We start from the raw sequence: 27,593 nt of genomic DNA, 5'->3' as shown, positions 1-27,593 counted from the left end.
AAGTCTCACGAGATCTGAGGGTTTTATAAAGGGTAGTTCCCCTGCACATGCCCTCTTGCCTGCCACCATGTAAGACGTGTCTTGCTTCCCCCTTTGCCTTCTGCCATGATTGTGAGGCCTCCCCAGCCAGTGGAACTGTGAGTCCATTAAACCTCTTTCCTTTATAAATTACCCAGTCTTGGGTATGTCTTTATTAGCAGCGTGAGAACAGACTAATACACTCATCTTTAAAAAACCTCTTCACTACATAACCTCTTCTAGCTACTACCCCTTCTCTCACTTCCCTTCTTTAGCAAAACTCCTCAAAAGAGCTGCCTAAAGCCACTGTTTTACCTCCTCAGCTGTTTTCTCTTCCATCCACTACAGACTTCTAGTACCAGCACTCCATCAAAATTAATCAATGTTGTCAATAACATTGACTTTGCCAAACCCAACAGTCAATTCTCAGTCCTCTTTTTATTTGAATTCTCAGCAATATTCACAGAATCATCACTCTCCTTGAAATACTTTCTTCCTACTTCACTGGCCTCTTCTCAGTCTCCTTTGCTACATTACTCTGCCCCTTTCCAGCCTGTGAAGTTGGGAGAACTCCAGGATTTGGTCCTTGGTACACTTTGAATACATTCCCTCCCTAAGCAGCTCATCCGGTTCTGTGGATTTATATACACACAGTACACAGTGAAAGGCTGGTATACATTTCAGAGTCAATGGCATACATAAGGCTGACTAGAGCTTTACTTTGAAAAACAAAACTAAGTATCTTAACATTTTATTTTACATTATATTTAACACAAATTATACTTACAACTACCCAGTAACTCCTAGAACAAGGACAAAGTCAAGTTTTGTTTTGGTGACAGTTTTCTGACAAGATTAATAGAGCACAATGGACAGGTCCCCCATTTGACTTTCAAGGAACAATCATAAAACAGGGTAATCTTTACTGCATCAAATTCCCAAAACTAAGCCTTTGAAGTAAGTTGACATAATACTTGTTGTTTCTTCTCAAATTTTTAATGGTTCTCCACAGTATGCTAGGTCCTTATTTTCTCATTGGCTGTAATTTGACAAGTTCTCCAAAAGCACTACCATGAACTTAATTAGATAATACTTTCAGTTGTACTTAAATCAGAAGGATCGTAGGCTTGATAAGCAGGTCAGCCTGAAGCTACCAGGCAGCTCCGGAGGCTCCTGTGGCCATAGCTAACAGCGCACAGGAGGGCCCCTGGCCCAGGATGAGCGCTCAGAACCTTTCAGAGAGAGAGATTCGGGGTCTACTGGGTGTCCAAGCTGCAGAGTGGAGCGTGAGAGCTCAGCTGCCATGTGACAGAAAGAGCTGACATGAGAGAAAAGACCCCCACACAGTGAAAAGCTGGGAGAAAAGAGAAACAAAACTCATTGGGGCCAGGCGCGGTGGCTCATGCTTGTAGTCCCAGCACTTTGGGAGGCCGAGGCGGGCGGATCATGAGGTCAGGAGATCGAGACCACGGTGAAACCCCATCTCTACTAAAAATACAAAAAAAATTAGTCTGGCACGGTGGCGGGCGCCTGTAGTCCCAGCTACTCGGAGAGGCTGAGGCAGGAGAATGGCGTGAACCCGGGAGGCGGAGCTTGCAGTGAGCCGAGATCACGCCACTGCACTCCAGCCTGGGAGACAGAGCAAGACTCCGTCTCAAAAAAAAAAAAAAAAAAAAACCAAAAAAAAAAAAAAAAACTCACAACCTGACAGCAGAGTTCCTGGTCCCAACTGTCGAGACCTGTCTCCACCTCCAGTGGTCACAGTATATAGTTACCCAGGCCTGGAAATCTCCCTCTTTTCCTAATTAGTTTAACTGGTGTTCCTGTGGTTTGCAAACAGCAACTGCATCTTCAGACAGCACTGAGGAAGTAAAAGGTGTGGGACGGTCGGTCCTGAAAGGAGATGATGGGAAGGAAGAGCTGGCTGGCAGCAATGTCTCCCTGGCCAGAAGGTCAGGGGCGGCCTCATCTGAGTAGCAAACACCTTTATATTTTTAAAATTACTTGTCCTACATCCTGGTACTACTTAAACCATTCTGTTAATTAAGCTGGGTAATTTAGTATCAATGAAACACTAATAATCCTTAAAGAGTGAATGACTGGACTACATGTCAACAAGACTAAGGTTAAACCTTATCGAAACTTCATAAAAAGCGTGTTATGATGTTAATGTTCATGTTTGTCTTTAAAATGGGTCAATGTTTAAAGGGGGACAGAGGCAGGGGAATGTGAATGGTAAAATCGGTCCAGCTCGGCTTTCACCTCATTCTGTTCAGTTTCTGTAATGGATAGATCCACTGGAATTTCTGCAACAGATACAAATAACAAATATCAATTTAATAAAATTAAAAGCCATTAAGACAAATGACACAATACTGTGGCCATATATTTTACACTTATAAAATAATTGAGGATAGATTCCCACTGATATCATTAAACTGGATAATTCGGGAATCTGAGATTCAGGGATCACAAGTTCTGTATCAAAAGATAGACACAGGCTATTAACTTAAGCTGGCAAATGTCAATTAAAAACAAAATTTTTACTAATATTCAAATGTTTTTTTTTTTTTTGAGATGGAGTCTCGCTCTGTTGCCAGGCTGGAGTGCAGTGGCATGATCTCGGCTCACTGCAACCTCCACCTCCCAGATTCAAGCGATTCTCCTGCCTCAGCCTCCTGAGTAGCTGGGACTACAGGTGTGTACCACCACACCTGGCTAATTTTTGTATTTTTAGTAGAGACAAGGTTTCACCATGTTGGCCAGGATGGTCAAATGTTAATTTTTAAATGTTCTCAAATAACACATGAACTTTCTTTACAAAGGTAACATACCAGTTTTCTTTGTTGCTGACATCTCGGATGTTCTGTCCATGTTTAAGGAACCTTTTACTGGGTGGCACTGCTTTAATCGCTATTGGAGTAGCTAGGTTTGAGTTGTATTTTGATAAAAGCTAAAAAAAAAAAAAACACAAATTCCTTTTTATCGAGCCATATGAACAACATAACCCAAATTTGGAAGAAGTTATAAAATGTTCAATAAAAGCTATGGGGCAGGCATGGTGGCTCATGCCTGTAGACTCAGCACTTTGTTTTTTTTTTTTTTTGAGGCAGAGTCTTGCTCTGTCACCCAGGCTGGAGTGCAGTGGCGCTATCTCGGCTCACTGCAAGCTCCGCCTCCCAGGTTCACGCCATTCTCCTCCCTCAGCCTCCCGAGTAGCTGGAACTACAGGCACCCGTCACTGCGCCCGGCTAATTTTTTTTTTTTTTTCTATTTTTAGTAGAGACAGGGTTTCACCGTGTTAGCCAGGATGGTCTCGATCTCCTGACCTCGTGATCTGCCCGCCTCGGCCTCCCAAAGTGCTGGGATTACAGGCGTGAGCCACTGCGCTCGGCCAGACCCAGCACTTTGGGAGGCCAGGGCAGGTGGATCACTTGAGGTCAGGAGTTCGAGACCAGCCGGGACAACAGGTAAAACCTCGTCTCTACTAAACATACAAAAACTAGCTAGGAGTGGTGGCACACACCTGTAATCCCAGCTACTCGGGAGGCTGAGGCCCAAGAATTACTTGAACCCCAGAGGCGGAGGTTGCAGTGAGCTGAGATCATGCCACTGCACTCCAGCCTGGGAGACAGAGCGAGACTCAGTCTAAAAAAAAAAAAGACATGCTAACAGCAATGAAAAGATGGAGATACTAGAAATTTAACTTGGATGCGAAGGACTGATTTTTAAAGCCTAAAATGCATTCTGACTGAGGTTAGTGAAAACAAGTAGCAATATATCCCTGAGAGGAAATTAAGCCTTAACAAAGATGTTAGGGAAAATACACAAAGGAAAGATGTAAAACGAATGCTCAAAAGGAAGGTCATCAATTATAAAAATTATGAAAGGAGAACATGAAATATCAGCTATAATTTTTTCATGCATAAAGGGGTGATATGGTAAATATAAGGCTTCCTTCCTTTTACAAAGAAATAAGGAGAGATGAAGCAACCATTGAGAAGTGGAAACTATATAATTTTCATAAAGACAGAAGATGCTCCTTCATGCAATTTATTGTATCTTCCAGAGAAGCAGAAAAGACAGAGAAAAAAGGATAACAAGTACTTTATTGATATCCTAGCATAAGTCAGTTCTAATGGCATCTGAGTATTTTCCGAAGTGATTTATCCTTCTCATGGGTCTCCGTAAGTCAGGAAGATTTCTAGAATGGCTATTATGAATTCCACACGTGTAAGTAATAATTGCCAAACACTGTAACTTCTATTAAGGAGGGGGAATGTCAAAGAATCAGACTGGTTATTTAGAATTGGCAGTTGTTATAAGTGATTAGTAGACTAATGGTAACTGCTGTTAAATACTAAAGAATCAGATACAGTCAGGTATCACTTAACAATAGGGATACATTCTGAGAAATGCATTAGGTGATTTCATCGTGTGTGAACATCACAGTACTTACACAAACCTAGATGGTATACCCTACTACACACCTAGGCTATATGGTATAGCCTATTGCTCCTAGGCTACAAACCTGTACAGCATGTAACTGTCCTGAATAGTGCAGGCACTTGCTACACAGTGATAAGTACTTGTGTATCTAAACACAGAAAATGTACAGTAAAAATACAGTATCATAATCTTATGACTGCTGTGGCATATGCAGTCCATCATTGACCAAAATGTTATGCAGCACATGACTATATTCTAATATACATCAATCGGTGTTTCTTAAACTGAGGTCCAAGAAGTCTCAAGTTTAAGAAACACTGGTATGTTATTCATGATACCCTGGCTCTGGGAAACTGTAGGGTAAATGACTTTTCTGACTTTGCCAGCAACACTTCTAATGGAACCATGATCGACATGGAAACCACAGTTTAACAAGTATTAGAAAATAAGATCCTGACAGCTCAGAATTTAGATTTTCTCATCACCAAAATTAGCACATTAGCCCAATGATAAATAAGACAGCTTATATGCAGTTTCAGGTCTTTAAATATTTCATTTTGAAAAGAATATCAGAAAAAAAAAAATAGCCTGGAAAAATAACCTGGAGAATATCTTCGGGAATTTTAGTTACTTCTGGAGGTGTAGGTGTTCTGAGCAGATTCTCATAAGAAGAAATCGTAGGTGAAGAGGGATCTGTTAAATTCTCAAAGCATGTGTCTGAATTTAAAACCAACGAAGTACGATCTTTAACTTCCAAATCATTTGATGAACTATTTGTTTTTGATAATGGGTAATTTGTGGATACCTATTGAATAAAAATAAACCATTAAATTATGGTAATATAACATAATGTAGTAAATAAAAATAGTTAATCATTTGTTAGTTCTATTGGGGTCTCTAATAGGCCTCCACATGCCCCATCTTCTCTGACCAAGTTCTAAACAAAATCAAGAACAAATGGCATACAGAGGACAAAATATCATCTTCATTACTAATATAGGTTGAGTTAAAGCTTAATGTCAGCAAGGTGTGGTGGCTCATGCCTGTAATCCCAGCACTTTGGGAGGCCGAGGTGGGCCGATCATGAGGTCAGGAGTTTGAGACCAGCCTCGCCAACATGGTGAAACCCCGTCTCTACTAAAAATACAAAAAATTAGCCAGGTGTGGTGGCGCGTGCCTGTAATCCCAGCTACTCAGGAGACTGAGGCAGGAGAATTGCTTCAACCCAGAGGTGGAGGTTGCAGTGAGCCAAGATCACGGCACTGCACTCCAGCCTGGGTGACAGAGTGAGACTCCGTCTCAAAACAACAACAACAAAAAACCAAAAAAAAAAACGTTTAATGTCATAACTAAATAGAATGAACCAAAGATTTAGATGGATACTCCCACCCCATCTCAGGCAACAGTGAGTGTAGTCAGACGGAAATCACAGCATGAACAAATGTTACCACATGCCCTCCCAAAAGGAAAAGCAGATCAGAGGTAAGTTTAGTATGCAGATTATTCATGCTAAATCAGCCAGTTGGGTAAGTCGTTTCATCTCTCTCAGGTCAGAGTTAACAGAGAGAGGATAGAGTGTCACCTCAGTAGGGTACCTTCCACGTGAACATAAGGAGTAGATTAATTGTAAATGGCAGGTACTAACAGGCAGATAACCTGATACTTCAATTGATAACACAGCCCTGTGTTCATCCACAGCTGCACTGTCCAATATAGTAGCCACAGCCACATGGGGCTCTTTAAATTAAATTTTAAGCTAATTAAAATTAAATAAAATTTAAAGAATTAAATATTAGTTCTTCAGATATACTAGCCACATTTTCAGCGCTCAATAACGTGATTAGAGGCTACCATATTGGACAGTGCAGACTATAAAAGATTTCCATCATTATAGAAAATTCTATTGGATACCCTAATACAGTATTGGTTTTCTATAGCATTGGTTAAGTGACCATACTGACTAAAGAGGGATAAGGTTTTGATTTGATGAAATCTGATTAAATTTATTTGTTGGTAAAATTGAGGGGAAAAAAGCACAAAATCACCCATAATTTTATCACCCAGAGATAACTACACTTTGCTGTTTCTATCCACTTTTTCCTTAAAATATGTGTGTATATATATATGTGTGTGTGTACATACACACACATCATTTTCCATATGATTAATATTTCTTGAAAACATTCTTTTTATATGCTCTCATCTGTTTTTCAAAACATGATAGTATACGTAACACCTGATCTTATGGATATGCCTTGCTGTGTTTTAGTTCTTTGATATCATTCGATATTTATATTGTTTCCCATGTTTTGTGCTTATAAATAATGCTGTTCCTTACTCTATAACTTGTTTTAAATCTTTCTCCCAATTTGCCTTAGAAAAAATTCTGAGATGTGGTTTAACGGTATGAAAAATATTTTTTAGAGCAACTGATTTATGCTGCCAAGCTACCCTCCAGAAATGCAATGTAAATACACTCCTAAAAGCTGGATTCATCCATGTCTTCTAAACAGACTCTTTGAGCCTGCAAGCAGTAGTGTATTTGTCTTTAGGAGAAAGATTGTGGCTTTCAATTTTATGGAAAGTTACCAAAGCTATGCTGTTCTTTGTAGATGGAATTTTCAAACCAGGAGTACAGAATGTAGGTACCAAAGGAGAGTTGGTATACTCGGCATCTAAAAGACACATAAAATGGTCATTAAAAAATTATAACTACAGTATGCTTAACTGGACAGGAAAAAATCTCATATTTACCTAGGTAATTATCATTAGCACTAATAAAGTTCAGCAAGGATGCAAGAGTAATACACAATAACAAATAGTTGTGTTGTAATATATATTAAACATAAAAGCAACAAACTATTACACATATTATTTGAAAAAAGATACTTTTCACAGTAGCAAGAAAGACAAGATACCTAAAAATATATCTATTAAAAATGGTGTAAAACCTTTATGGAGAAAATTATCAAACTTCTGACAAAGGAGGAGGAAGAGGGAGAACAGGTCACTTGCCTTCCAAGATGGCAGGACTTACTCCAAAGGTACAGTAGTTAAAAACAGTGTAACATTAACCAGGGATGGAAACATTAAAGATAAGAACAAGAGAGACCCATGCATATATAGACAATTGCTATCTAGAACACATAGTATCCCTCGAGGAAACCTTAAAAAACAACAAAGAGAAAAGGTAAATATGTTAGAAAAACAATCTAACTGGCAAAATATCTTAAGTCTAAAAATCATCAAGTACTGGAAAAGACGGAGAAACAGGAACTCAACACCACTAGTGAGAAGATAAACCTTAACAGCCACTCTTAGCTGACTATTCAGCATTTTCTAGAATAAGTAAAAATGTGCATGCCCTTTGACCTGGCAATTCTACTCCTAGATATGAGAAACATATGCACAAGGGAAAATTTCCTTAGGGCACTGCCTATAATAATAAAAAATAAAAACACTACCTCTTAATCAGCAAATGAATATGGCTCATATATACAGTAGAATACTATTTATCAATTAAAAAGGATGAAGTGCTTTGGGAGGCCAAAGTGGGCAGATTGCTTGAGTCCAGGAGTTTGAGACCAGCCTGGGCAACATGGTGAAACCCCTCTACCAAAAAAATACAAAAACTAGCTGGGTATGGTGGTGTACGCCTGTAGTCCCTGCTACGTGGGGGCTGAGGTGGGAGGACTGGCTGAGCCCAAGAGGCGGAGGTTGCAGTGAGTTGTCTACAGTTGTGACCAGCCTGGGCAACATGGCGAAACCCCATCTATACAAAAAATACAAAAATTAGCTGGACGTCGTGGTGTGTGCCTGTAGTCCCAGCAACTTGAGAGGATTGCTTGAGCCTGGGAAGTTGAGGCTGCAGTGAGCCAAGATTGTGCCACTACACTCCAGTCTGGGCAATAGAGTGAGACCCTGTCTCGAAAACAAAACAAAAAAATCATAAAACTCTAGGATTTTTTTATTTTGCTTTTTCATGAACACCAATGTTTGCTGGGACAAATATGAAAACTCTGTGTGAAAATTTTCTTTAAGTTACTGAGCTATTCAAAAGAAACCAAAATTTAAATTGGCAGCTGATGTATTCCGTGCGTGGTTTATATAAGAAAGATAATGTACAACTCTAATCAATAGGTTAAAAGTATTATGGCTCTACATCAAAAGATTGGTGAATAAACATATAAGTTTCAGATTAAAATGTTAATAACAAGCTGACAAATATTGAATATAATCAAGAGTATTAAAAACATACCAGAAAATTTTCTTTCTCTTGGACAAAATCATGCTGAATGAAATGGTACTTAATGTAATCGAATGTTAGGAATTAAACAGATGAAGAAAACTATTAGAATGTCTAAGATGATGAAATCAATTTTGTTCAAGGATGGTTTGGGAAAAATGTTCCTGAGAAGTAACTTGATTCTTATACTTACCACTTTTTCCCAACTGCTGGATGATGGGGCTGGGAGTGGCAAAAACATTATCATTAAGCCTGGATTCTGTCTCTACGGCCTCCTCACTGGCGTGATTCATAGGGAAATTACAAGGTTAAAAAAGTTAACATTCAATCTCTGGGAAAAAATTTAACCTTACTAAATATCAAGTTTGGACAAACATTCAGTTATGCTTTATGGTATAGAAGTCCCATGAAACAAATTCTTTTCTTTTTTCTAATACGTATCCATGGTACAAAAAGGTTAAGGACCATTAAGTTCAACTTATTAGTTCAAAAAGGGAACTATGTAACTGATGGGGCTTCAAAATCCTAAAGTGGAATTTTATAACCAGTGTACACATATAGATTAAAAACTTGCCATTTTTTTAAGACTAAAATGACTGATCCTGTCATATGATTACCATTGCCTAGCCAATTACACAGATGTCTGTAAAATAGTTATAAAGAGTATCACTGAATACAGGATAGTTCAGGATTGATTTTCACTTACAAGTTTCCAGTTTTGAATTTAAACATAATGACCCATGCTGTCTTTAACATCTTGTGTAAATTTTTTTTTTTTTTTTTTTTTTTCTGAGACACGGTCTTGCTCTGCTGCCAGGCTGAAGTGTAGTTGTGCAATCTCAGCTCATTGCAACCTCCACCTCCCAGGTTCAAGCGATTCTCCCACCTAAGCCTCCCGAGTAGCTGGGACTACAGGCGTACACCACTGTGCCTGGCTAATGTTTGTATTTTTTTGGTAGAGACAGGGTTTCGCCATGTTGGCCAGCCTGGTCTCAAACTCCTGACCTCAGGTGATCCACCCACCTTGACTTCCCAAAGTGCTGGGATTACAGGTGTGGATTACAGGTGTGAGCCACTATGCCTGTTCATTGTGTAAAACAGTTTTTTAAAAGTGTGTATACAGTATGGCACATATACAAAAGAATATATATGTTGTACAAAATTTCTAAAAATAAAAGGGCTGGGCATAATGGCTTATGCCTGTTGCAGGGCCAAAGTGGGAGGATCTCTTCAGGGTATGAGTTGGAGACCAGGCTGCACAACAAAGCAAGACCCCATCTCTACAAAAAATAAAAAAGAATTAAAATGAGCTGGGAGTTGCGGCACATACCTGTAGCCTCAGCTACGCAGGAGGCTGAGGTGGAAGAACCACTTGAACCCAGTTCATGGCTGCAGTGAGCTATCATCCTGCCACTGCACTCTAGCCTGGGTGTTGGGAATGTTTCATGGAAACAGTTGATTTGTAAATGTCTAAAACCTTTTACCCAGTCATTTTACCTCTAAGAAAACTCAACAAACATTTTGGCACAGTAGTATTTATTACAGCTTATTTATAATTTTAAGGGGAAAATTGGAAAGAACCAAAATATGACAGTGAGACCCTGTCTCTAAAAATAAAAAGAAAGAAAGAAAGAATACTACTAGTACCTGTGTAGTCCTCTGTGGACGCTTCCCAACTTGGTACCCATCTCTGCCTACAGAGGGAAATTTCTGTCTAGATTTGCTTGGTACTTTAACTACTTGTGTACTCTTAATATAATTTTTGTGCTTTTGAACTATAAATGAAATGTTTTTATATATATATATATAACTTTATATATATATAACTGTTTATATATATGTTTATATATATAACTATATATATATGTTTATATATATATAACTGTATATATATATATATATATATAACTGCACACTTTGTTTTCCTTGAATTTGTTCATTTAAGTAAAATTTCATAAAGGCTTTTATATACACTGACAATTTTCCCTAAGAAAGATTCACCAGTGGCCACCAGCATTATAAAAGCATTTTCTTATGTCTTATCAACACTGAACATAACCTGTCTTTTTTGGTATTCTCTCTCTTAACATTAACAAGCCTAGTTAAAACTTGGAAATAAAAACATCTGGATATGTTTTATCCAAATACGCATCTGGATAGTTGAAAAATGACATCTCATTTTTTTATTTGAACTTCCTTCATTACCTGCAAGGCTAAAAGTGTTCATATGCTTATTGGTCAATTGTATTTCTTCTGGGGTTTTTTTGTTTTGAGATGGAGTCTCACTGTGTCACCTAAGCTGGAGTGCAGTGGCATGATCTCATCTCACTGCAACCTCTGCCTCCTGGGTTCAAACAATTCTTCTGTATGAGCCTAATGAGTAGCTGGGACTACAGGTGCCTGTCACCACGCCTGGCTAATTTGTGTATTTTTAGTAGAGCCAGGGTTTCACCATGTTGGCCAGGCTGGTCTCGAACTCCTGACCTCAAGTGATCCACCCACCTTGGCCTCCCAAAGTGTTGGGATTACAGGTGTGAGCCACCGCGCCCGGCCTCTTCTTTTGTTAATTCATGTCTTTGCTCGTTTTAAAAATTGGGATGTCTGTCTTTCACTAATGACTGCATATGGGTTTTTAAAACATGTTATGTATCTATATAACATATATATGCACATATATTTATTTTATCATGTTATAAAACTTTTCCTGCTTTGTCGTTGGTCAAATATTTTATGATACAGTGGTTTAAATTTTGTATGTGATTAAATCTATCCATATTCTTTACTATGATTTCTAGCTTTGATGTCATGCCATAATTTAACTACTTTCTACTGTTAGTTATTTTGGTTCTTTCCAATTCTCCCCATTTAAAATCAGGCTGTAATAAACACTACTGTGCCAAAATGTTTGTCAAGTTTTTGTAGAGGTAAAATGACTAGGTAAAAGGTTTTAAACATTTAAGAATCAACTCTTTCCATGATACATTCCTGACAATGATATATGAACACATATTTCATTGTACTCTTCTAACAGTTAAAACAAATATGCTTTGTACTATTTTGATAGACAAAACTGTTTTTAAAATATTTATTAGTCATATCTATTCCTGTCCATTGCCTAGGCTGCTTTTGGTGTGTCAGTGGTTTCTTATCAGTATGTGTGTAATAGCCCTCAATGCAATTATTTTCTTGGTTTATTTTTTGTCCTTTATATGCTTCATGTTCCAGTCTATTTATTTTATTTTTATTTTTTTTAGAGGCGGGATCTAGCTATGGTGCGCAGGCTGGTTTCAAACTCCCGGGTTCATGTGATTCTCCCACCTCAGCCTCCCAAGCAGGTGGGACTAAGGCATGAATCACCATGCCTGACTCATGTTCCCTTCCATATTTCTGAATAGAATAAACAAATATTGTTAAGATGTTTAATCATGTCAATTAATTTACAGGTTTCTTGCAATTACAAGCATATTGGTAATTGCAGTATACTCTTTCACTGTTTAAACAGATAACTTATCTATATTTTCTTTTACTTTTTAAATAATTATCTAAATATTTATCTTTTTGATCTATATTTTATGTTGACTTGAGGCAGAGATGACTTGATTTTTTTCCAGTTAACTAATTGTTCCAGTATAATTTACTGAATCATCTTTACTTCAAAAATACCTTCAGGATCACTTGAGGCCAGGGCTTAGAGACTAGCCTGGGCAACACAGTGAGACCCTGTCTTTACAGCAAGTTAAAAAAAAAAAAAATTAGGCAGGCATGGTGGTCCACACCTGTAGTCCCACCTACTTCTTGGGAAGCTGAGGCAGGAGGACTGCTCGAGTCTAGGAAGTCAAAGCTGCAGTGAGCTATGACGATGCCTCTGCACTCCAACCTGGGTGACAGACTAAGAACCTGTCTCTAAAAATAAATAAATAAATATATAACGAAATAGTTGCCCTGTGTAACTATATAAAATATATATCTTCTAGCAGTCTCTTACTTGAATTTTATTATTTCTATATATTTTTCATGTGATTTGCTTGAGTTGCCTAGGTACAAAATGGTCTAGAAGTGCGACACAGAAATATTTCTTATTTCTTATCTCATTACACTGGCCAGAGCATCAAGAATGATGTTAGGCTGGGCGTGGTAGCTCACACCTGTAATCCCAGCACTCTGGGAGGCTTAGGCAGATGGATTAATTGAGCCCAGGAGTTCAAGAGCAGTCTGGGCAACGTGGCAAAACCCCATCTCTACTAAAAATAGAAAAATTAGCCAGGCGTGGTGGCTCATGCCCGCAGTCCCAGCTACTCGGGTGGCTGAGGCTCGAGAATCACTTAAACTCAGGAGGCGGAGGTTGCAGTGAGCTGAGATTGCCCCAGTGCACTCCAGCCTGGGAACAGAGCAAGACCTTGTCTCAAAACAGTAACATGACATGACATAACATTAGAAAGGATTCATCCAAAACACCATCTATGCTCAGAGCTTTTTGGAGCTTGTTATCTGATAACTTTTTTTTTTTTTTTTTTGGAGAGTTTTGCTCTTGTTGTCTAGGCTGGAGTGCAGTGGCGTGATCTCAGCTTACTGCAACCTCTGTCTGCTGGGTTCAAGCAATTCTCCTGCTTCAGCCTTCCAAGTAGCTGGGATTATAGGCGCCCTCCACCAAACCCAGCTAATTTTTTGTATTTTTAGTAGAGACAGGGTTTCATCCTGTTGGCCAGGCTGGTCTTGAACTCCTAACTTCAAGTGATCCACTGTGCCTGGCCTGTTATCTGATAACTTTTCAGTTTTCTTCTCTGATTACTGGTCTACCCAGGTTTTCTACTTCAAGTCAATTTTTATCATTTTGTATTATTTTCCAAAACTTTCATTTATCTGAAATTTTCAAATTTCCCAATACTATACCCTACGATATTTTCTGATAGCTTAGAAAAATAAAAACATAGGCCAGGCACAGTGGCTCACGCCTGTAAACCCAGCACTTTGGGAGGCCGAGGCAGGTGGATCACTTGAGGCCAGGAGTTCAAGACCAGCCTGGCCAACATGGTGAAACCCTGTCTCTACTAAAAATATAAAAATTAGCCAAATGTAGTGGTGTGCGCCTGCAATTCCAGCTACTTAGGTGGCTGAGGCACGAGAATCACTTGAACCCAGTGGTGGAGGTCGCGGTGAGCTGAGATCGAGCCATTGCACTCCAGCCTGGGGGACAGAACAAGACCGTCTGAAAAACAAAACAAAACAAACAAACAAAACACACAATATAGTCCTTAGTTCTTAATGCCCTTATTTGTATTTATGTTTAGATAAGGACCAGTTCTTAGGTTTATCAATTCTACTCTTTTAAAAATCTTTTGGATTAAAATTTTATCTTTAGTGTTTTTTTCCCCAGAGTTGTGGGGGTTTTTTCTTTGACATGAATGTTTATTTTCCTGCTTTAATAGTAACAGTTTTTAATGATAAGTATTTATCTATAGACACTGCTTGGCTACTTTGATAAGTGGTATTTTCATTGTAACTCTTACGGTTTTAATCACCATTTCCATGCTAATGACTCCCAAATCTAGTTTAGCACTGAGTTCTTCACTGAGCTTTAAACTGATATTAGAATGCCTAAGCATGAAGAGGCACTAACAATGTCAAAATCAACATGTAAACACATCACCTATCCCCCCATACTCCAGGTATTCTTTTCTTGTTCTAATATCATCCCAAGCAACAAAACAGAAACTTGGGGTTTATCCTAGATCATCCTCTTTTCCCATGTCTCCAGAGCAAATCAATCACAAGTTCTTACTAATTTTACCCCTTTAATTTTATTCCCTCTTTTCTATGCCTACAAATATCATCTTTTTTTCAGGCCCTTATCACTTCTTCTATAGTCTCTCACCTGAAGAAACCGACAGCTCACACTTTACTGATAGTATTGGTGATTCGAGAAGATCTGTAATATAAAGTATCTGAAAACCTTACCACTAAAGAACTTATTGGCCAGGCACGGTGGCTCACGCCTGTAATCCCAGCACTTTGGGAGGCCCAGGCGGGGGGCGGATCATGACGTCAGGAGATCGACACCATCCTGGCTAACATGGTGAAACCCCGTCTCTACTAAAAATACAAAAAAATTAGCCAGGCGTGGTGGCAGGTGCCTGTATTCCCAGCTACTCGGGAGGCTGAGGCAGGAGAATGGCATGAACCCAGGAGGTGGAGTTTGCAGTGAGCTGAGATCGTGCCACTGCACTCCAGCCTGGACAACAGAGCGAGACTCTGTCTCAAAAAATTAAAAAAAAAAAAAAAGAACTTATTGATGTAACCAAACACCATCTGTTCCCCTAAAACCTACTGAAATAAAATAAATAAATATCTGAAAACTTTTCAAAGCAAAAATGTTGTCTGAAACATTATATTTCTTCTGGAAAAAAATCAATAAATACAAAACGTTTAGAAAGCTAGATAAAATATGCCTTTTAACAGAGCTGCTTACCTTTTATTATTCCTCACATTTTTAAGTCCCATTGTGTAATCTTCATTTAAACACATAGTATATTCAGAAATACCAAAGTGTTCTAATTTAGGAGTTACACACTCAAAATCATCCATTTTTAGTGCACATTTTGGAGTTTTTAGTACTTTTACTAATGATTGTTTGGTAGGTGGAGTTACAATTACGGGCTCTTCCTTATAGTTGTTCACTGCCTGTGGAGGGTTTGGTAGAACTTGGGATACCATGTACCGCTCAAGTCCAAAATCTGAAAGTTGTGGACTACGTGGAGACTTCTCAGAAATACAACTGCTTGTAACAGCAGGATCAGACAGATCATCTTTCACATCAGTCTTCTGAAAATTTTCACAATTAGACAACTCTGGGTCAGAGTTAATGGCTTCTTGCTCGTGTACTAAGAGGAAAAATCAGAATATTCTGGTCAAACATCAAAATGGAAAACTTCATGTTTACAAAAACAACAGAAAACAGCTTATCTGAAATTTCCCAAATCAGCAAAAGTTCCGATTGTCTAAACATTTTATTTATTTAGTATTTATTGAGACAGGGTCTCGCTCTGCCACCCAGGCTGGAGTACAGAGGTGTGATCACAGGTCACTGCAGCCTCGACCTCCTGGGCTCAAGTGATCGTCCCATCTCAGCTCCTGGGGTAGTTGGGACTATAGGTGTGCCACCATGCTCAGCTAATTTTTAAATTTTTTTTTATAGAGATGGGGTCTCATCATGTTGCCCAGGCTGGTGTCAAACTCCTGGGCTCAAATGATCTTCCTGCCTTGGCCCCCCAAAGTGATGAGATTTCAGGCATGAGCCACCACACTCAGCTGAAATGTTATTTCAATTGTCCCTTTAATAAAGTTCTGACATGTATCTCTTGTGCACCCATATCCCATTGTGATTATACATTAGAGAAGGCAAGCAAGTTAAAGTGCTACAAGATGAAAAATTAATATTCACAAATAAAAGTCCAATTTTCTTACATCCTTAATGTGATTTACTAGTTTTTCTTAATTTTTTTTTTTCTCAGACTTTAGTGAGCATCAGAATATATTTTCTGTAGCTTTGACTGTTGCCCAGGCTGGAGTGCAGTGGCACAATCACAGATAAGTAGGCAACAATGGGGGAAGACCCCAGGTTGGGAGAACAATGAACAACTGTTCTGAGAAAAGGCTAATCACAAACAACCTGCAGGCACAACAACTTTGTTCCTTTTTTTTTCTTTAATTTTTATTTTTTGAGTCAGGGTCTCACTTTGTCCCCCAGGCTGGAGTGCAGTGGCAATCTCGGCTCATTGCAGCCTCAACCTCCAAAGCTGGGACTATAGGCATGCACCACCATGCCCAGCTAATTTTTTGTATTTTTGGTAGAGACAGGGTTTCACCATGTTGCCTAGAAAGGTCTAGAACTCCTGAGCTCAAGTGATCTGCCCTCCTCGGCCTCCCAACGTGCTGGGATTACACATGTGAGCCACCATGCCTGGTCACAACAACCTTGTTCTGTACCTAGCCTGCCTCCAGCATGACCCTATAAAACTTCCCTTCAGCCTCTGCCTCTTTGCAGACAGCCCCTTCTCTGCTGTACTGCCCATTGCAACCTTGCAATGTATTTTCATACTTTCGCTAATAAATCTGCCTTTCTCTACCTACAACTGTCTTGGTAAATTCCTTTACCACCTGCAACACTAGCCCCAGCTAGTCACACCCCCAACACTGGGCTCAGGTGATTCTCCTACCTCAGCCTCCCAGGCAGCTGGTACTACAGACATGTGCCACCATGCCCAGACAATTTTTTGTACTTTTTGTAGAGATAGGGTTTCGCCATGTTGCCCAGGCTGGTCTTGAACTCCTGGGCTCAAGTGATCCACCTGCCTCAGCCTCCCAAAGTGTTGGGATTACAGGCGTGAGCCATTGCACCTGGCATGAAACTATATTTTAAAATTTCATGACAGTATGGAATCAACTGTGTTCCAGATTTAACACACAGTATGATATTATTTTAGATTCATAACTTCCAGATGCCTCAGCTAAATAGCAAAGACTGCTACATAAAGATAAGTTTGTATCCTAAGTTAGTCTGGAACACCTATATAAAACACCTAGTTGAGAAAAATAATAGGAGAGCATTTCAAAGATATACAGTTTCTCAACCATTAATAGGTTATATACTTTTTTTTTTTTTGAGATGGAGTCTTGCTCTGTCACCCAGGCTAGAGTGTGGTGGTGCAATCTCAGCTCATGGCAACCTCCGCCTCCTGGGTTCAAACAATTCTCCTGTATGAGCCTAACGAGTAGCTGGGATTACAGGCACACGCCACCACACCCAGCTAATTTTTCTATTTTTAGTAGAGACAGGGTCCCACCATGTTGGCTAGGCTGGTCTTGAACTCCTGACCTCAGGTGATCTGCCTGCCTTGGCCTCCCAAAATGCTGGGATCACAGGCATGAGCCACTGTGCCTGGCCAGTTATATACTTTCTTGTTTGTTTGTTTTGTTTTGTTTTAAAAGCCTTGAGTTTAAATCTCTAAAGTTTTATATTTTGATTTCATAGTTTTTGTTCCTTTGAAGAGCTTCTGAGTCACTGAGTTGTTTTGGCATTATGCTTTCTGTTACTTTTGAGAAATGCTACAAGAGTTGCCAAAAACCTACTGATGTATTTATCCCAGGGCTGTCATTTCAGAGATTAATAAATCATTATCACTACTCCATAGGGAGATATTATTATCCCCATCTTATAAGTGAGGAAAAAGCAACTTAGAGAAATTACCCAAGGTCACGCATGTAATAACTGGTGGAGCCAGTATTTGAATCTGTGGCTCTTTCACACCAAAGTCAACTGAATTCTATGATTCCATGCGGGGGGTGGTGGTGGTAGTATGGGTTATTTGTATGTAGGTATGTATGTATGTATTTTATTTATTGAGACAGGGTCTTGCTCTGTCATGCAGGTTGGAGTGCAGTGGCATGATAGTAGCTCACTGCGGCCTTGAACTCCTGGGCTTAAGGGATCCCTTCTGCCTCAGCCTCCAGCTGGGACTCCAAGTGTGCACCACCATGCCCAGCTAATTTTGTAAAAGAATTTTTTGTAGAGACAGAGTCTCATTATGTAGCCCTGGCCTCAAGTGATCCTCCTGCCTCAATCTCCCACACTGCTGGGATAACAGGCATGAGCCACTGTGCCCCTCTCACATGGACTGTTTAACTTACCTGCCACACACATCCTCAATACATACTTGTTCAATTTAATAATAGAAATGAAGACACTGGGCCGGGCGCTGTGGCTCACGCCTGTAATCCCAGCACTTTGGGAGGCCAAGATGGGCGGATCACGAGGTCAGGAGATCGAGACCATCCTGGCTAACATGGTGAAACCCCGTCTCTACTAAAAATACAAAAAAATTAGCCGGGCGTAGTGGCAGGCCCCTGTAGTCCCAACTACTCAGGAGGCTGAGGCAGGAGAATGGCGTGAACTCGGGAGGTGGAGCTTGCAGTGAGCTGAGATCACGCCACTGCACTCCAGCCTGGGCAACTGAGCGAGATTCCATCTCAAAAAAAAAAAAAAAGAAATGAAGACACTGAAGTTAGTCATTCAGAGGTATGGAGGTATGGGCATAACAATCCATAACAGTTAATAATTAACTTTGGGTGACTGACATGCTAGGCACTGCTCTAAGCAACTTTATCTTATTTAATCCTTATACAATCTCATGAGATAGATATACTAAACATTCCCACTTTAAAAATGAGAAACTGAGGCACAAGGTTAAGTAACTTGACAAAGATAATAATACAGCTATTAAGTGGTGGAATACAGATTTGAAATCAGGCATTTTGGCTCCAAATTCTAAACCACTATGATAGACTGCCCTTCATTAAAATTTTAGAGTCAAAAAAGGACTTCGTCAAATTTTGTAGCCAGTATCTCTATGGAAGAGAACACTGTGAACAAGAAAAATGAAATAACATGCCTTGAGGTCTCTCAGCTTTTATTTTCAGGGCTAACGAGAAACGACTTATCCCACGTTTTGAAGATTTATCTTGTAGTTTTTCATTTAAATAGGCCATCTAGCCTAAATGTGCTAAATCTAGCATTGTGCTAGCTTTCATTTGGCATTTTGGAAAGGAGAGCAAGGACTGTCTTTATATTACACCCCTGATTAGCACTCCAAAAGCATACCACACAGTAAGAGTTGACTAAATATTTATCAAATAAGCATCAGATAATGACAGAGCTAGAACTAAAAACCATAGCCAAGCCTACAGTTGTCTTAGTTAATCATGCTGCCTTGTTTCTTCAATACTAAAACAAATGCTATAAAATGATGTTATTCAAACCTGAATTTTTCTTGACACGTGGACTATATCCATACTTCTGGAAATACTCTCTTATTTTCATAATATCCATTGAATTTTTTTCCATTAGTACTTTTGTTGCCTTTATGAAATCAATGCCTTCTTGATTTTCCAATCTTGCTTTATCAAGAAGAATATTAACATCATCCTTTTATGAATAAAGAAAGTCCATTTTAATTTCTCTAACTTCTGACTAAATCTATTTAGGATAAAAAAATTACTCGCCACAAAAAAATAATGAATCAATATTGTAGGAGTGATACCTTTAGAGTCTGAACTTCTGAATGAAGGTCATATAAAATTCTCATTGGATAATCTTCAAAGTCTTCAATATGAATATTGAAAGAAAAAAAGTCCAATAAATGTAAGGAAAAGGAGGAAGAAAAAGAATATTATACAATCATATACCTTATAATGACATTTTCGTCAATGACAGATCACATATGACAGTGGTACCATAAGATAATACACCTTTTTTATGTTTAGATACACAAATACTTACCATAATGTTACAGTTGCTTACAGCATTCAATGCAGTCGCATGCTATACAGGTTTGTGGCCTAGGAGTGATAGGCTTCACCATATAGCCTAGGTATGCAGTAGATCATATCATCTACGTTTGTGTTACATACACTCTATGATGTTTGCACAATAACAAAATTGCCTAACGTTGCTCAGAATGCATCCCCATTAAGTAACATGACTGTATAACATACATACTGAAAAGCATACAAATCCTAAGTATGTAGTTTAATGAACTTTATAAAATGAGCATACCTGCACAACTGGCCCTCAGCTCAAGAAACAGAAGGAGAAACAGAGCCTTATTAGAACTCTAGAAGCCCTCTTACAGTCTCTCCCTTCCCCACAAGGGTAAACTGTAGCCTGATTTCTTTTTCTTTTTTTTGAGATGGAGTTTCGCTCTTGTTGCCCAGGCTGGAGTGCAATGGTGCGATCTTGGCTCACTGCAACCTTCACCTCCCGGATTCAAGCGATTCTCCTGCCTCAGTCTCCCAAGTAGCTGCGACTACAGGTGTGCGCCACTACGTCTGGCTAGTTTTATATTTTTAATAGAGACGGGGGTTTCACCATGTTGGTCAGGCTGGTCTTGAACTCCTGACCTCAAGTGATCCACCCGCCTCGGCCTCCCAAAGTATTGGGATTATAGGCGTGAGCCACCGCACCTGGCCACCTTACCCTGATTTCTAATACCATGAAGTAGTTTTGTCACTTATGAACTTGATTTAATGGACTCATACAATATGTACTCTTTTGCGATTGGCTTCTTTCACTCAACTGTTACATTCTTCCAAGTTCGTAATCTAATCCATGTTCATTACTGTGTAGTATTTCCACAGCGTGATACCAAATTTATTTATTCTATTGTTGAAACACTTTGGATTGTGCCTAGTTTGGAACTATTATGAATACTCTTGCTTTGAACTTCCTAGAACATGTCTTTGGTACCAATGTATTCATATTTCTGTATGTTAAGAGACTTAGAAAAAGTGCTGGATTATATGTTATGCATATGCTCAACTTCAGTAAATAATGCTAGTTTTCCAACATGATTTTTACAGTTTGCACTCCCACCAGCAGTGCATAAGAAGTGCATTTGTTCCTACTCATCATCACTGGCCATCAGAGAAATGCAAATCAAAACCGCAATGAGATACCATCTCACACCAGTTAGAATGGCCATCATTAAAAAGTCAGGAAACAACAGGTGCTGGAGAGGATGTGGAGAAATAGAACACTTTTACACTGTTGGTGGGACTGTAAACTAGTTCAACCATTGTGGAAGTCAGTGTGGCGATTCCTCAGGGATCTAGAACTAGAAATACCATTTGACCCAGCAATCCCATCACTGGGTATATACCCAAAGGATTATAAATCATGCTGCTATAAAGACACATGCACACTTATGTTTACTGCCACACTATTCACAATAGCAAAGACTTGGAACTAACCCAAATGTCCATCAATGATAGACTGGATTAAGAAAATGTGGCACATATACACCACGTGCAGCAATAAAAAATGATGAGTTCATGTCCTTTGTAGGGACATGGATGAAACTGGAAACCATCATTCTCAGCAAACTATCGCGAGGACAAAAAACCAAACACCGCATGTTCTCCTCATAGGTGGGAATTGAACAATGAGAACACTTGGACACAGGAAGGGGAACATCACACTCCGGGGCCTGTCATGGGGTGGGGGAAGGGGGGAGGGATAGCATGAGGAGATATACCTAATGTAAATGACGAGATAATGGGTGCAGCACACCAACATGGCGCATGTATACATATGTAAGAAACCTGCACGTTGTGCACATGTACCCTAAAACTTAAAGTATAATAAAAATTAAAAAAAAAAAAGAAAAAAAAAGTGCGTACTGCTCCAACAACAACAACAACAACAAAGTGCATTTGTTCCACATCTTTCCAAACACTTGGTAATTTTCTCCTTTTTGTTTTAGCTATCCTGCTGGGTATGCAACTGTACTACATTGAGATTTAATTTGCATTTCCTTGATGACTAATGAAATTGATGTCTTTTCACATTCCTAATGGCCATCTGAAGATAATTTTTTTTTTCTGAGATGGAGTCTCACTCTGTCGCTCAGGCTGGAGTGCAGTGGCGCGATCTCGGGTCACTGCAACCTCCACCTCCAGGGTTCAAGCGATTCTCCCACCTCAGCCTCCCAGTAGCTGGGATTACAGGCGCCCGCTCCTACGCCCAGCTAATTTTTTTGTATTTTTAGTAGAGACGAGGTTTCACCACGTTGGCCAGGCTGGTCTTGAACTCCTGACCTCGGGCGATCCACCCACCTCGGCCTCCCAAAATGCTGGGATTACAGGCGTGTGCCACCATGCACGGCCAAATCTTTTTTTTTTTGAGACGGAGTCTTGCTCTGTCGCCGAGGCTGGAGTGCAGTGGCCGATCTTGGCTCACTGCAAGTTCCGCCTCCCGGGTTCACGCCATTCTCCTACCTCAGCCTTCCGAGTAGCTGGGACTACCGGCGCCCGCCACCACGCCCAGCTAATTTTTTATATTTTTAGTAGAGACGGGGTTTCACCGTGTTAGCCAGGATGGTCTCGATCTCCTGACCTTATGATCCGCCCGCCTCAGCCTCCCAAAGTGCTGGGATTACAGGCGTGAGCCACCGCGCCCGGCAGAAATAGACATTTTCAAGTGACTGGAGATCATTCATTATATAATTAAAGTAAAAGTTTGCAGGGTGTAATATTTTAAAGCACATTACAATTATGACATTTATGAAATAATTCTAAAATCTGAACTACATTTTCAACAATTTAAAAAATCTCTAATAAAAAGGGGAATGGTGAATTTTGCTTTATTTATATACACATATTTTTTTAAACCCCAGCACTGTTGAGTACTAGTGTTTGTGTTGGTAACATGGTTTAGAGGGAAAAACACAGAAGTTTACTGCAACTGTGGACCACCTGGGTGAGAAGAAAGTCACTGTATGTGTAAAGTATCGTGTAAAGAACAACGTTAAATAGCTTGATTCTAAGAGAAACTGTTTAGGTTTACATGGTATTTTATTGACAAGCACACATATTGTATGTGACGAAAGCATATCGCGTATAAATTACTATATGTATTATGAGCTCAATCTGTTAACTTAGGTTCTTATTCTTAAGTGCTGCTGTCTCTGTTCACAACGTAATAGTGCTACTTTCATTATCTCAGGAGAGCCTTGGGGTTGTACATGGGACTAAAACGGACACGCGACAAGGGTTCGTAGGAATAAACCATAAACAGGCCCGAGAGCTACGCTAACGCCAAACGCCTAGCATTGAGACGCGCAGCACCCGCCCTGCGCCCCGGTGGCAGCCGTCCACGCCGTCAGTGCCTGGCGGTTCTCGTGGGACACACCGTCCCCTCGCCACGCCCCTCCGCCCGCGGCGCACCCCACGCACCGTGCCCGGGCCGCCCGCCTCACGCACCGTTTTCCTCTCCGTCCAGCGCTCGCTGCAGCCGGGCCGTCTCGCAGTCCAGCGTGCTGGCCAGAGACCGCAGCTTCCCGCAGAAGCTCCGGATAGGGTCCATGCTGACCACAGCGGGGAAGGACTCCAGGCGTACGCGGACCCCACCGCTCAGCTCACAGCCTCCCGCCACTAGTTTGAATCTCTCGGCGCCGGACTCGTCCTCGGCTCTGCGCAGGCGCAGTCCTCTCTCGCGAGAGCCGAAGTCTCTCGCCGAGGCGCCAGGAGACCCCGCGAGACGGGTGCGCTTACGCTACAGCGTCTGCCGGCAGCCGTGGAGACGTGGAGTCTTGAGCAGCCCGGCTGGTGAGTAGGTGTGCGAATTCACTTCTTTAGGAAGCGCCTTCTTCGCCTCTGGCCTTAGCTGGGCTCCCCGCTTCTCTGGAGGGGAGGCGGTGGGGGAACTCCCGTAGGCGTGAGTTGGAGCGCGCGCCCGCTGCTCTCTCCAGGTCCGGTCGCGCCAGTTCGCGTCCGCAAAGCCCGTCCCTCTCTTCCGCAGGCACCATGTTCCTGACTGCGCTCCTCTGCCGCAACCGCATTCCCGGCCGTCAGTGGATCGGGAAGCACCGGCGGCCGCGGTTCGTGTCGTTGCGCGTCAAGCAGAACATGATCCGCCGCCTGGAGATCGAGGCGGAGAACCATTACTGGCTGAGCATGCCCTACATGACCCGGGAGCAGGAGCGCGGCCACGCCGCGGTGCGCAGGAGGGAAGCCTTCGAGGCCATAAAGGCGGCCGCCACTTCCAAGTTCCCCCCGCATAGATTCATTGCGGACCAGCTCGACCATCTCAATGTCACCAAGAAATGGTCCTAATCCTGAGTCGTCGTCACCCTTGGATTTTATGGATCACGGGGCTGCCCATCTTTACCTGGTCCTGGAACTGAAAAACTAGCTTCTGTGAAAATGAGCCTTTGGACCAGTCTTTATTAAAACAAACAAACATGAGTAGTCTGCATATAGAATATCTAGGGCTCTAAACCCTCCAATACTTAAAGTCTAATTGCTGTCCTCTCCTTTCTTTAGTCTGATAGGAAGATAGGGATTTCCTTAGTCACAGATGATATTTTGAAGGAAAGCTGCAATAAAGCCACAGACTATGATTTGAGGTCTTTGCTTAAGTATGAGATACTTGATGGGGGCTTTATCATGCAACATTAGTTTGCTTACCTTAAGAATTGCCCAAAAATAAAAGGAAATATGAGCTTTTCAGTTAAACATTAAAAAACTCCTAAAAACATTTTCCGGGATTTTACTACTAAAATTGGACATTTAAGCTAAGTAAAAGAGGCCGGGTGCGGTGGCTCACGCCTGTAATCCCAACAATTTGGGAGGCCAAGGCGGACGGATCACTTGAGGTCAGGAGTTCAAGACCAGCCTGGCCAAGGTGATAAAACCCGTCTCTAATACAAAAAAAATTAGCTGGGCATGTTGGTGCAGGCTTGCAATCCCAGTCACTTGGGATGCTGAGGTGGGAGGATCGCCTGAACCTCAGAGGCAGAGATTGCAATGAAGCGGAGGTTGCAGTGAGCCGAGAGCATACCGCTGCACTCCAGCCTGGGGGACTGCATCTCAAAAAAGAAAAATAAACGAAGTAAAAGATGTTTATCAGAACTGTTACAGGAAGGTGTATTTTTTAAGCTATTTTGGCAGGGTGCTGTAGTGCTTGCATGTAGTCCCAGCTATTCGGGAAGATTGCTTGAGTCCAGCTTGGGCAACATAGCGAGACCCTATCTAAAATAGTAATAATATATGGCCAGGCGGGGTGGCTCACGCCTGTAATCCCAGCACTTTGGGAGGCTGAGGCGGGCAGATCACTTGAGGCCAGGAGTTCAAGACCAGCCCAACCAACGTGGTGAAACCCTGTCTCTACTGAAAATACACAAAATTAGCCAGGTGCGGTGGTGAGGCCTGTAATCCCAGCTACTCAGGAGGCTGAGGCAGGAGAATCGCTTGCACCCAGGAGGTGGAGGCTGCAGTAAGTCGAGATTGTGTCACTGCACTCCAGCCTGGGCGACAGAAAAAGAAAATTTAGGTGGGGAAAAAAATCAGAATTGCGTCTGTGGGAACAAGAATAAAGGAGAAACCAGGATTGACTGGGAAGACACACAACTTTGTCAAAGTTATATGGCTGAGGCCCACAAGGTGGCTCACTTCTGTAATCCCATCACTTTGGGAGGCTTAGGCAGAAGGATCACCTGAGGTCAGGAGTTCCAGACCAGCCTGGCCAACATGGCGAAACCCCATCTCTACTAAAAATACAAAAATTAACTGGGCGTGGTGGCTCACGCCTGTAATCCCAGCACTTTGGGAGGCCAAGGTGGGCGGATCACAGGGTCGGGAGTTCGAGACCAGCCTAGCCAATATGGTGAAACCCCGTCTCTACTAAAAATATAAAAATTAGCAAAAAAAATTTAGCCAGGCTTGGTCATGCATGCCTGTAATCCCAGCTGCTTGGGAGGCTGAGGAAGGAGAATTGCTTGAACCCAGTTGGTGGAGGTTGCAGTGAGCTGAGATCGTGCCACTGCTCTCCAGCCTGCCTGATGGGAGTGAGTCGCCATCTCAAAAAATATATATATATAAAATAATAAAAATATCTTTTTTGAAAATAATTTAGTATACCATATAATTTACCAGTTGAAGATGTTCGCTTTCTGAATATGATAAAAATAGTCAAAAACTTTGTGTTTCTAAATACATACTATATATAGCAGTGTAATACAGCACCCTGTACAATATGCATTTGGTGACACAGTATACAGCATTCTATATGGTTGGAACTATTTTGTATTTGAGGAAACATTTAAGGAACTGTCCAAAGTTACAGCCAGTGATGAGATGGACTTGAGATTGAATTGCTGTATAATACAGAAATCTTGGGTTAGTACGGTCAACAATAATTTATTGTACATTTAAAAATAGCTGAGGCTGGGCACGGTGGCTCACGCCTGTGGTCCCAGCACTTTGGGAGGCCTAGGCAGGCGGATCACGAGGTCAGGAGATCGAGACCATCCTGGCCAATATGGTGAAACTCCATCTCTACTAAAAAATAGAAAAATTAGCTGGGCGTGGTGGCACATGCCTTTAATTCTAGCTACTCGGGAGGCTGAGGCAGGAGGAGAATCACTTGAACCAGGGAGTCGGAGATTGCAGTGAGCTGAGATTGTGCCGCTGCACTCCAGCCTGGCTACAGAGCAAGACTCCATCTCAAAAAAATAAAAATAAATAGCTGAAAGATGGCCTGGCGCACTGGCTAACACCTGCAATCCCAACACTTTGGGAAGCCTAAGAATTGGAGACCAGCTTGGGCAACACAGTGAGAACTCTACAAAAAATCAAAAAATTAGCCAGGCCCATGGTGTGCACCTGTAGTCCTAGCTGCTTGGGAGACTGAGGCAGAAGGATGGCTTGAGTTGGGGAGGTTGAGGCTGCAGTGAGCTGTGGTTGTGCCACGACACTCCAGCCTGGGCCACAGAGGAAGACCCTGTCTCAAGAAAAAAACAAATAGCTGAAAGATTATAATTGGATTGTTTGTAACACAAAGAAAGGATAAATGCTTGCAGCGATGGATTAACCCCCGCCAAAAAAGAAATCTTGTTGACTGTTAAATATATAGAAAAAAAAATTCAATCCCATTATTCACTGAGATATTTCCCATTAAGGAGATAATCTTCATTTTTTTTTTCTTTTAGTCTCCTTATACATACGCTTTTGGAAAATATATTGAGATATTGAGCCCAGGAGCTTGAGGCTGCAGTGAGCTATGATTGTGCCACTACATTCCCGGCTGGGGAACAGAACAATGCCTCAATTTTTTTTTTTTTTTGCTGTGTGTGGTGGCTCAGCCTGAAACCCCAGCACTTCGGGAGGCTGAGGTAGGATTGCTTGATGCCAAGAGTGTGAGACCAGCCTGGGCAACATAGTGAGACCCTATCTCTAAAATGAAATGAATCAAAAATGTATTGAGATAGATAAATAGAATTTAGAGCCGAAAGCTGTAACTGTAACATTTAAATATCCTGATAACAAATGG

The 27,593-nt window shown here is 41.1% G+C and overlaps 2 protein-coding genes across 3 annotated transcripts; one reads left to right on the top strand and one right to left on the bottom strand.

Moving 5' to 3' along the window:
• Positions 1-1,912: 1,912 nt before the first annotated feature.
• Positions 1,913-23,691, bottom strand: SKA3 (spindle and kinetochore associated complex subunit 3). 2 transcript variants are annotated; one of them, XM_030813257.1, is made up of 9 exons: positions 23,525-23,691; positions 19,807-19,868; positions 19,526-19,691; positions 15,180-15,591; positions 8,907-8,992; positions 7,057-7,142; positions 5,069-5,272; positions 2,853-2,971; positions 2,177-2,324 (listed from the first exon to the last, which is right to left on the bottom strand). In XM_030813257.1, coding segments are annotated over exons 1-9 (1,239 nt in total). In that variant the 5' UTR covers positions 23,628-23,691; the 3' UTR covers positions 2,177-2,323. The 2 variants fall into 2 exon arrangements, with proteins under 2 accessions (XP_030669118.1, XP_030669117.1); XM_030813258.1 differs by lacking the exon at positions 2,853-2,971 and having other exon boundaries at positions 1,913-2,324; positions 23,525-23,688.
• Positions 23,692-23,780: 89 nt separating this feature from the next.
• On the top strand, positions 23,781-25,171 carry MRPL57 (mitochondrial ribosomal protein L57). Its single transcript, XM_003279173.4, has 2 exons — positions 23,781-23,869; positions 24,063-25,171. Exon 2 carries the CDS (start codon positions 24,068-24,070, stop codon positions 24,374-24,376), a length of 309 nt encoding a protein of 102 aa, XP_003279221.2. The 5' UTR covers positions 23,781-23,869; positions 24,063-24,067; the 3' UTR covers positions 24,377-25,171.
• Positions 25,172-27,593: the final 2,422 nt, after the last annotated feature.

The sequence above is a fragment of the Nomascus leucogenys genome, chromosome 5 (assembly GCF_006542625.1).
Source record: "Nomascus leucogenys isolate Asia chromosome 5, Asia_NLE_v1, whole genome shotgun sequence".
NCBI classification, from domain to species: Eukaryota; Metazoa; Chordata; class Mammalia; order Primates; family Hylobatidae; genus Nomascus; species Nomascus leucogenys.
Note: the sequence above shows the minus strand (reverse complement) of the source record. Positions and strands in the feature narration are given on the sequence as shown.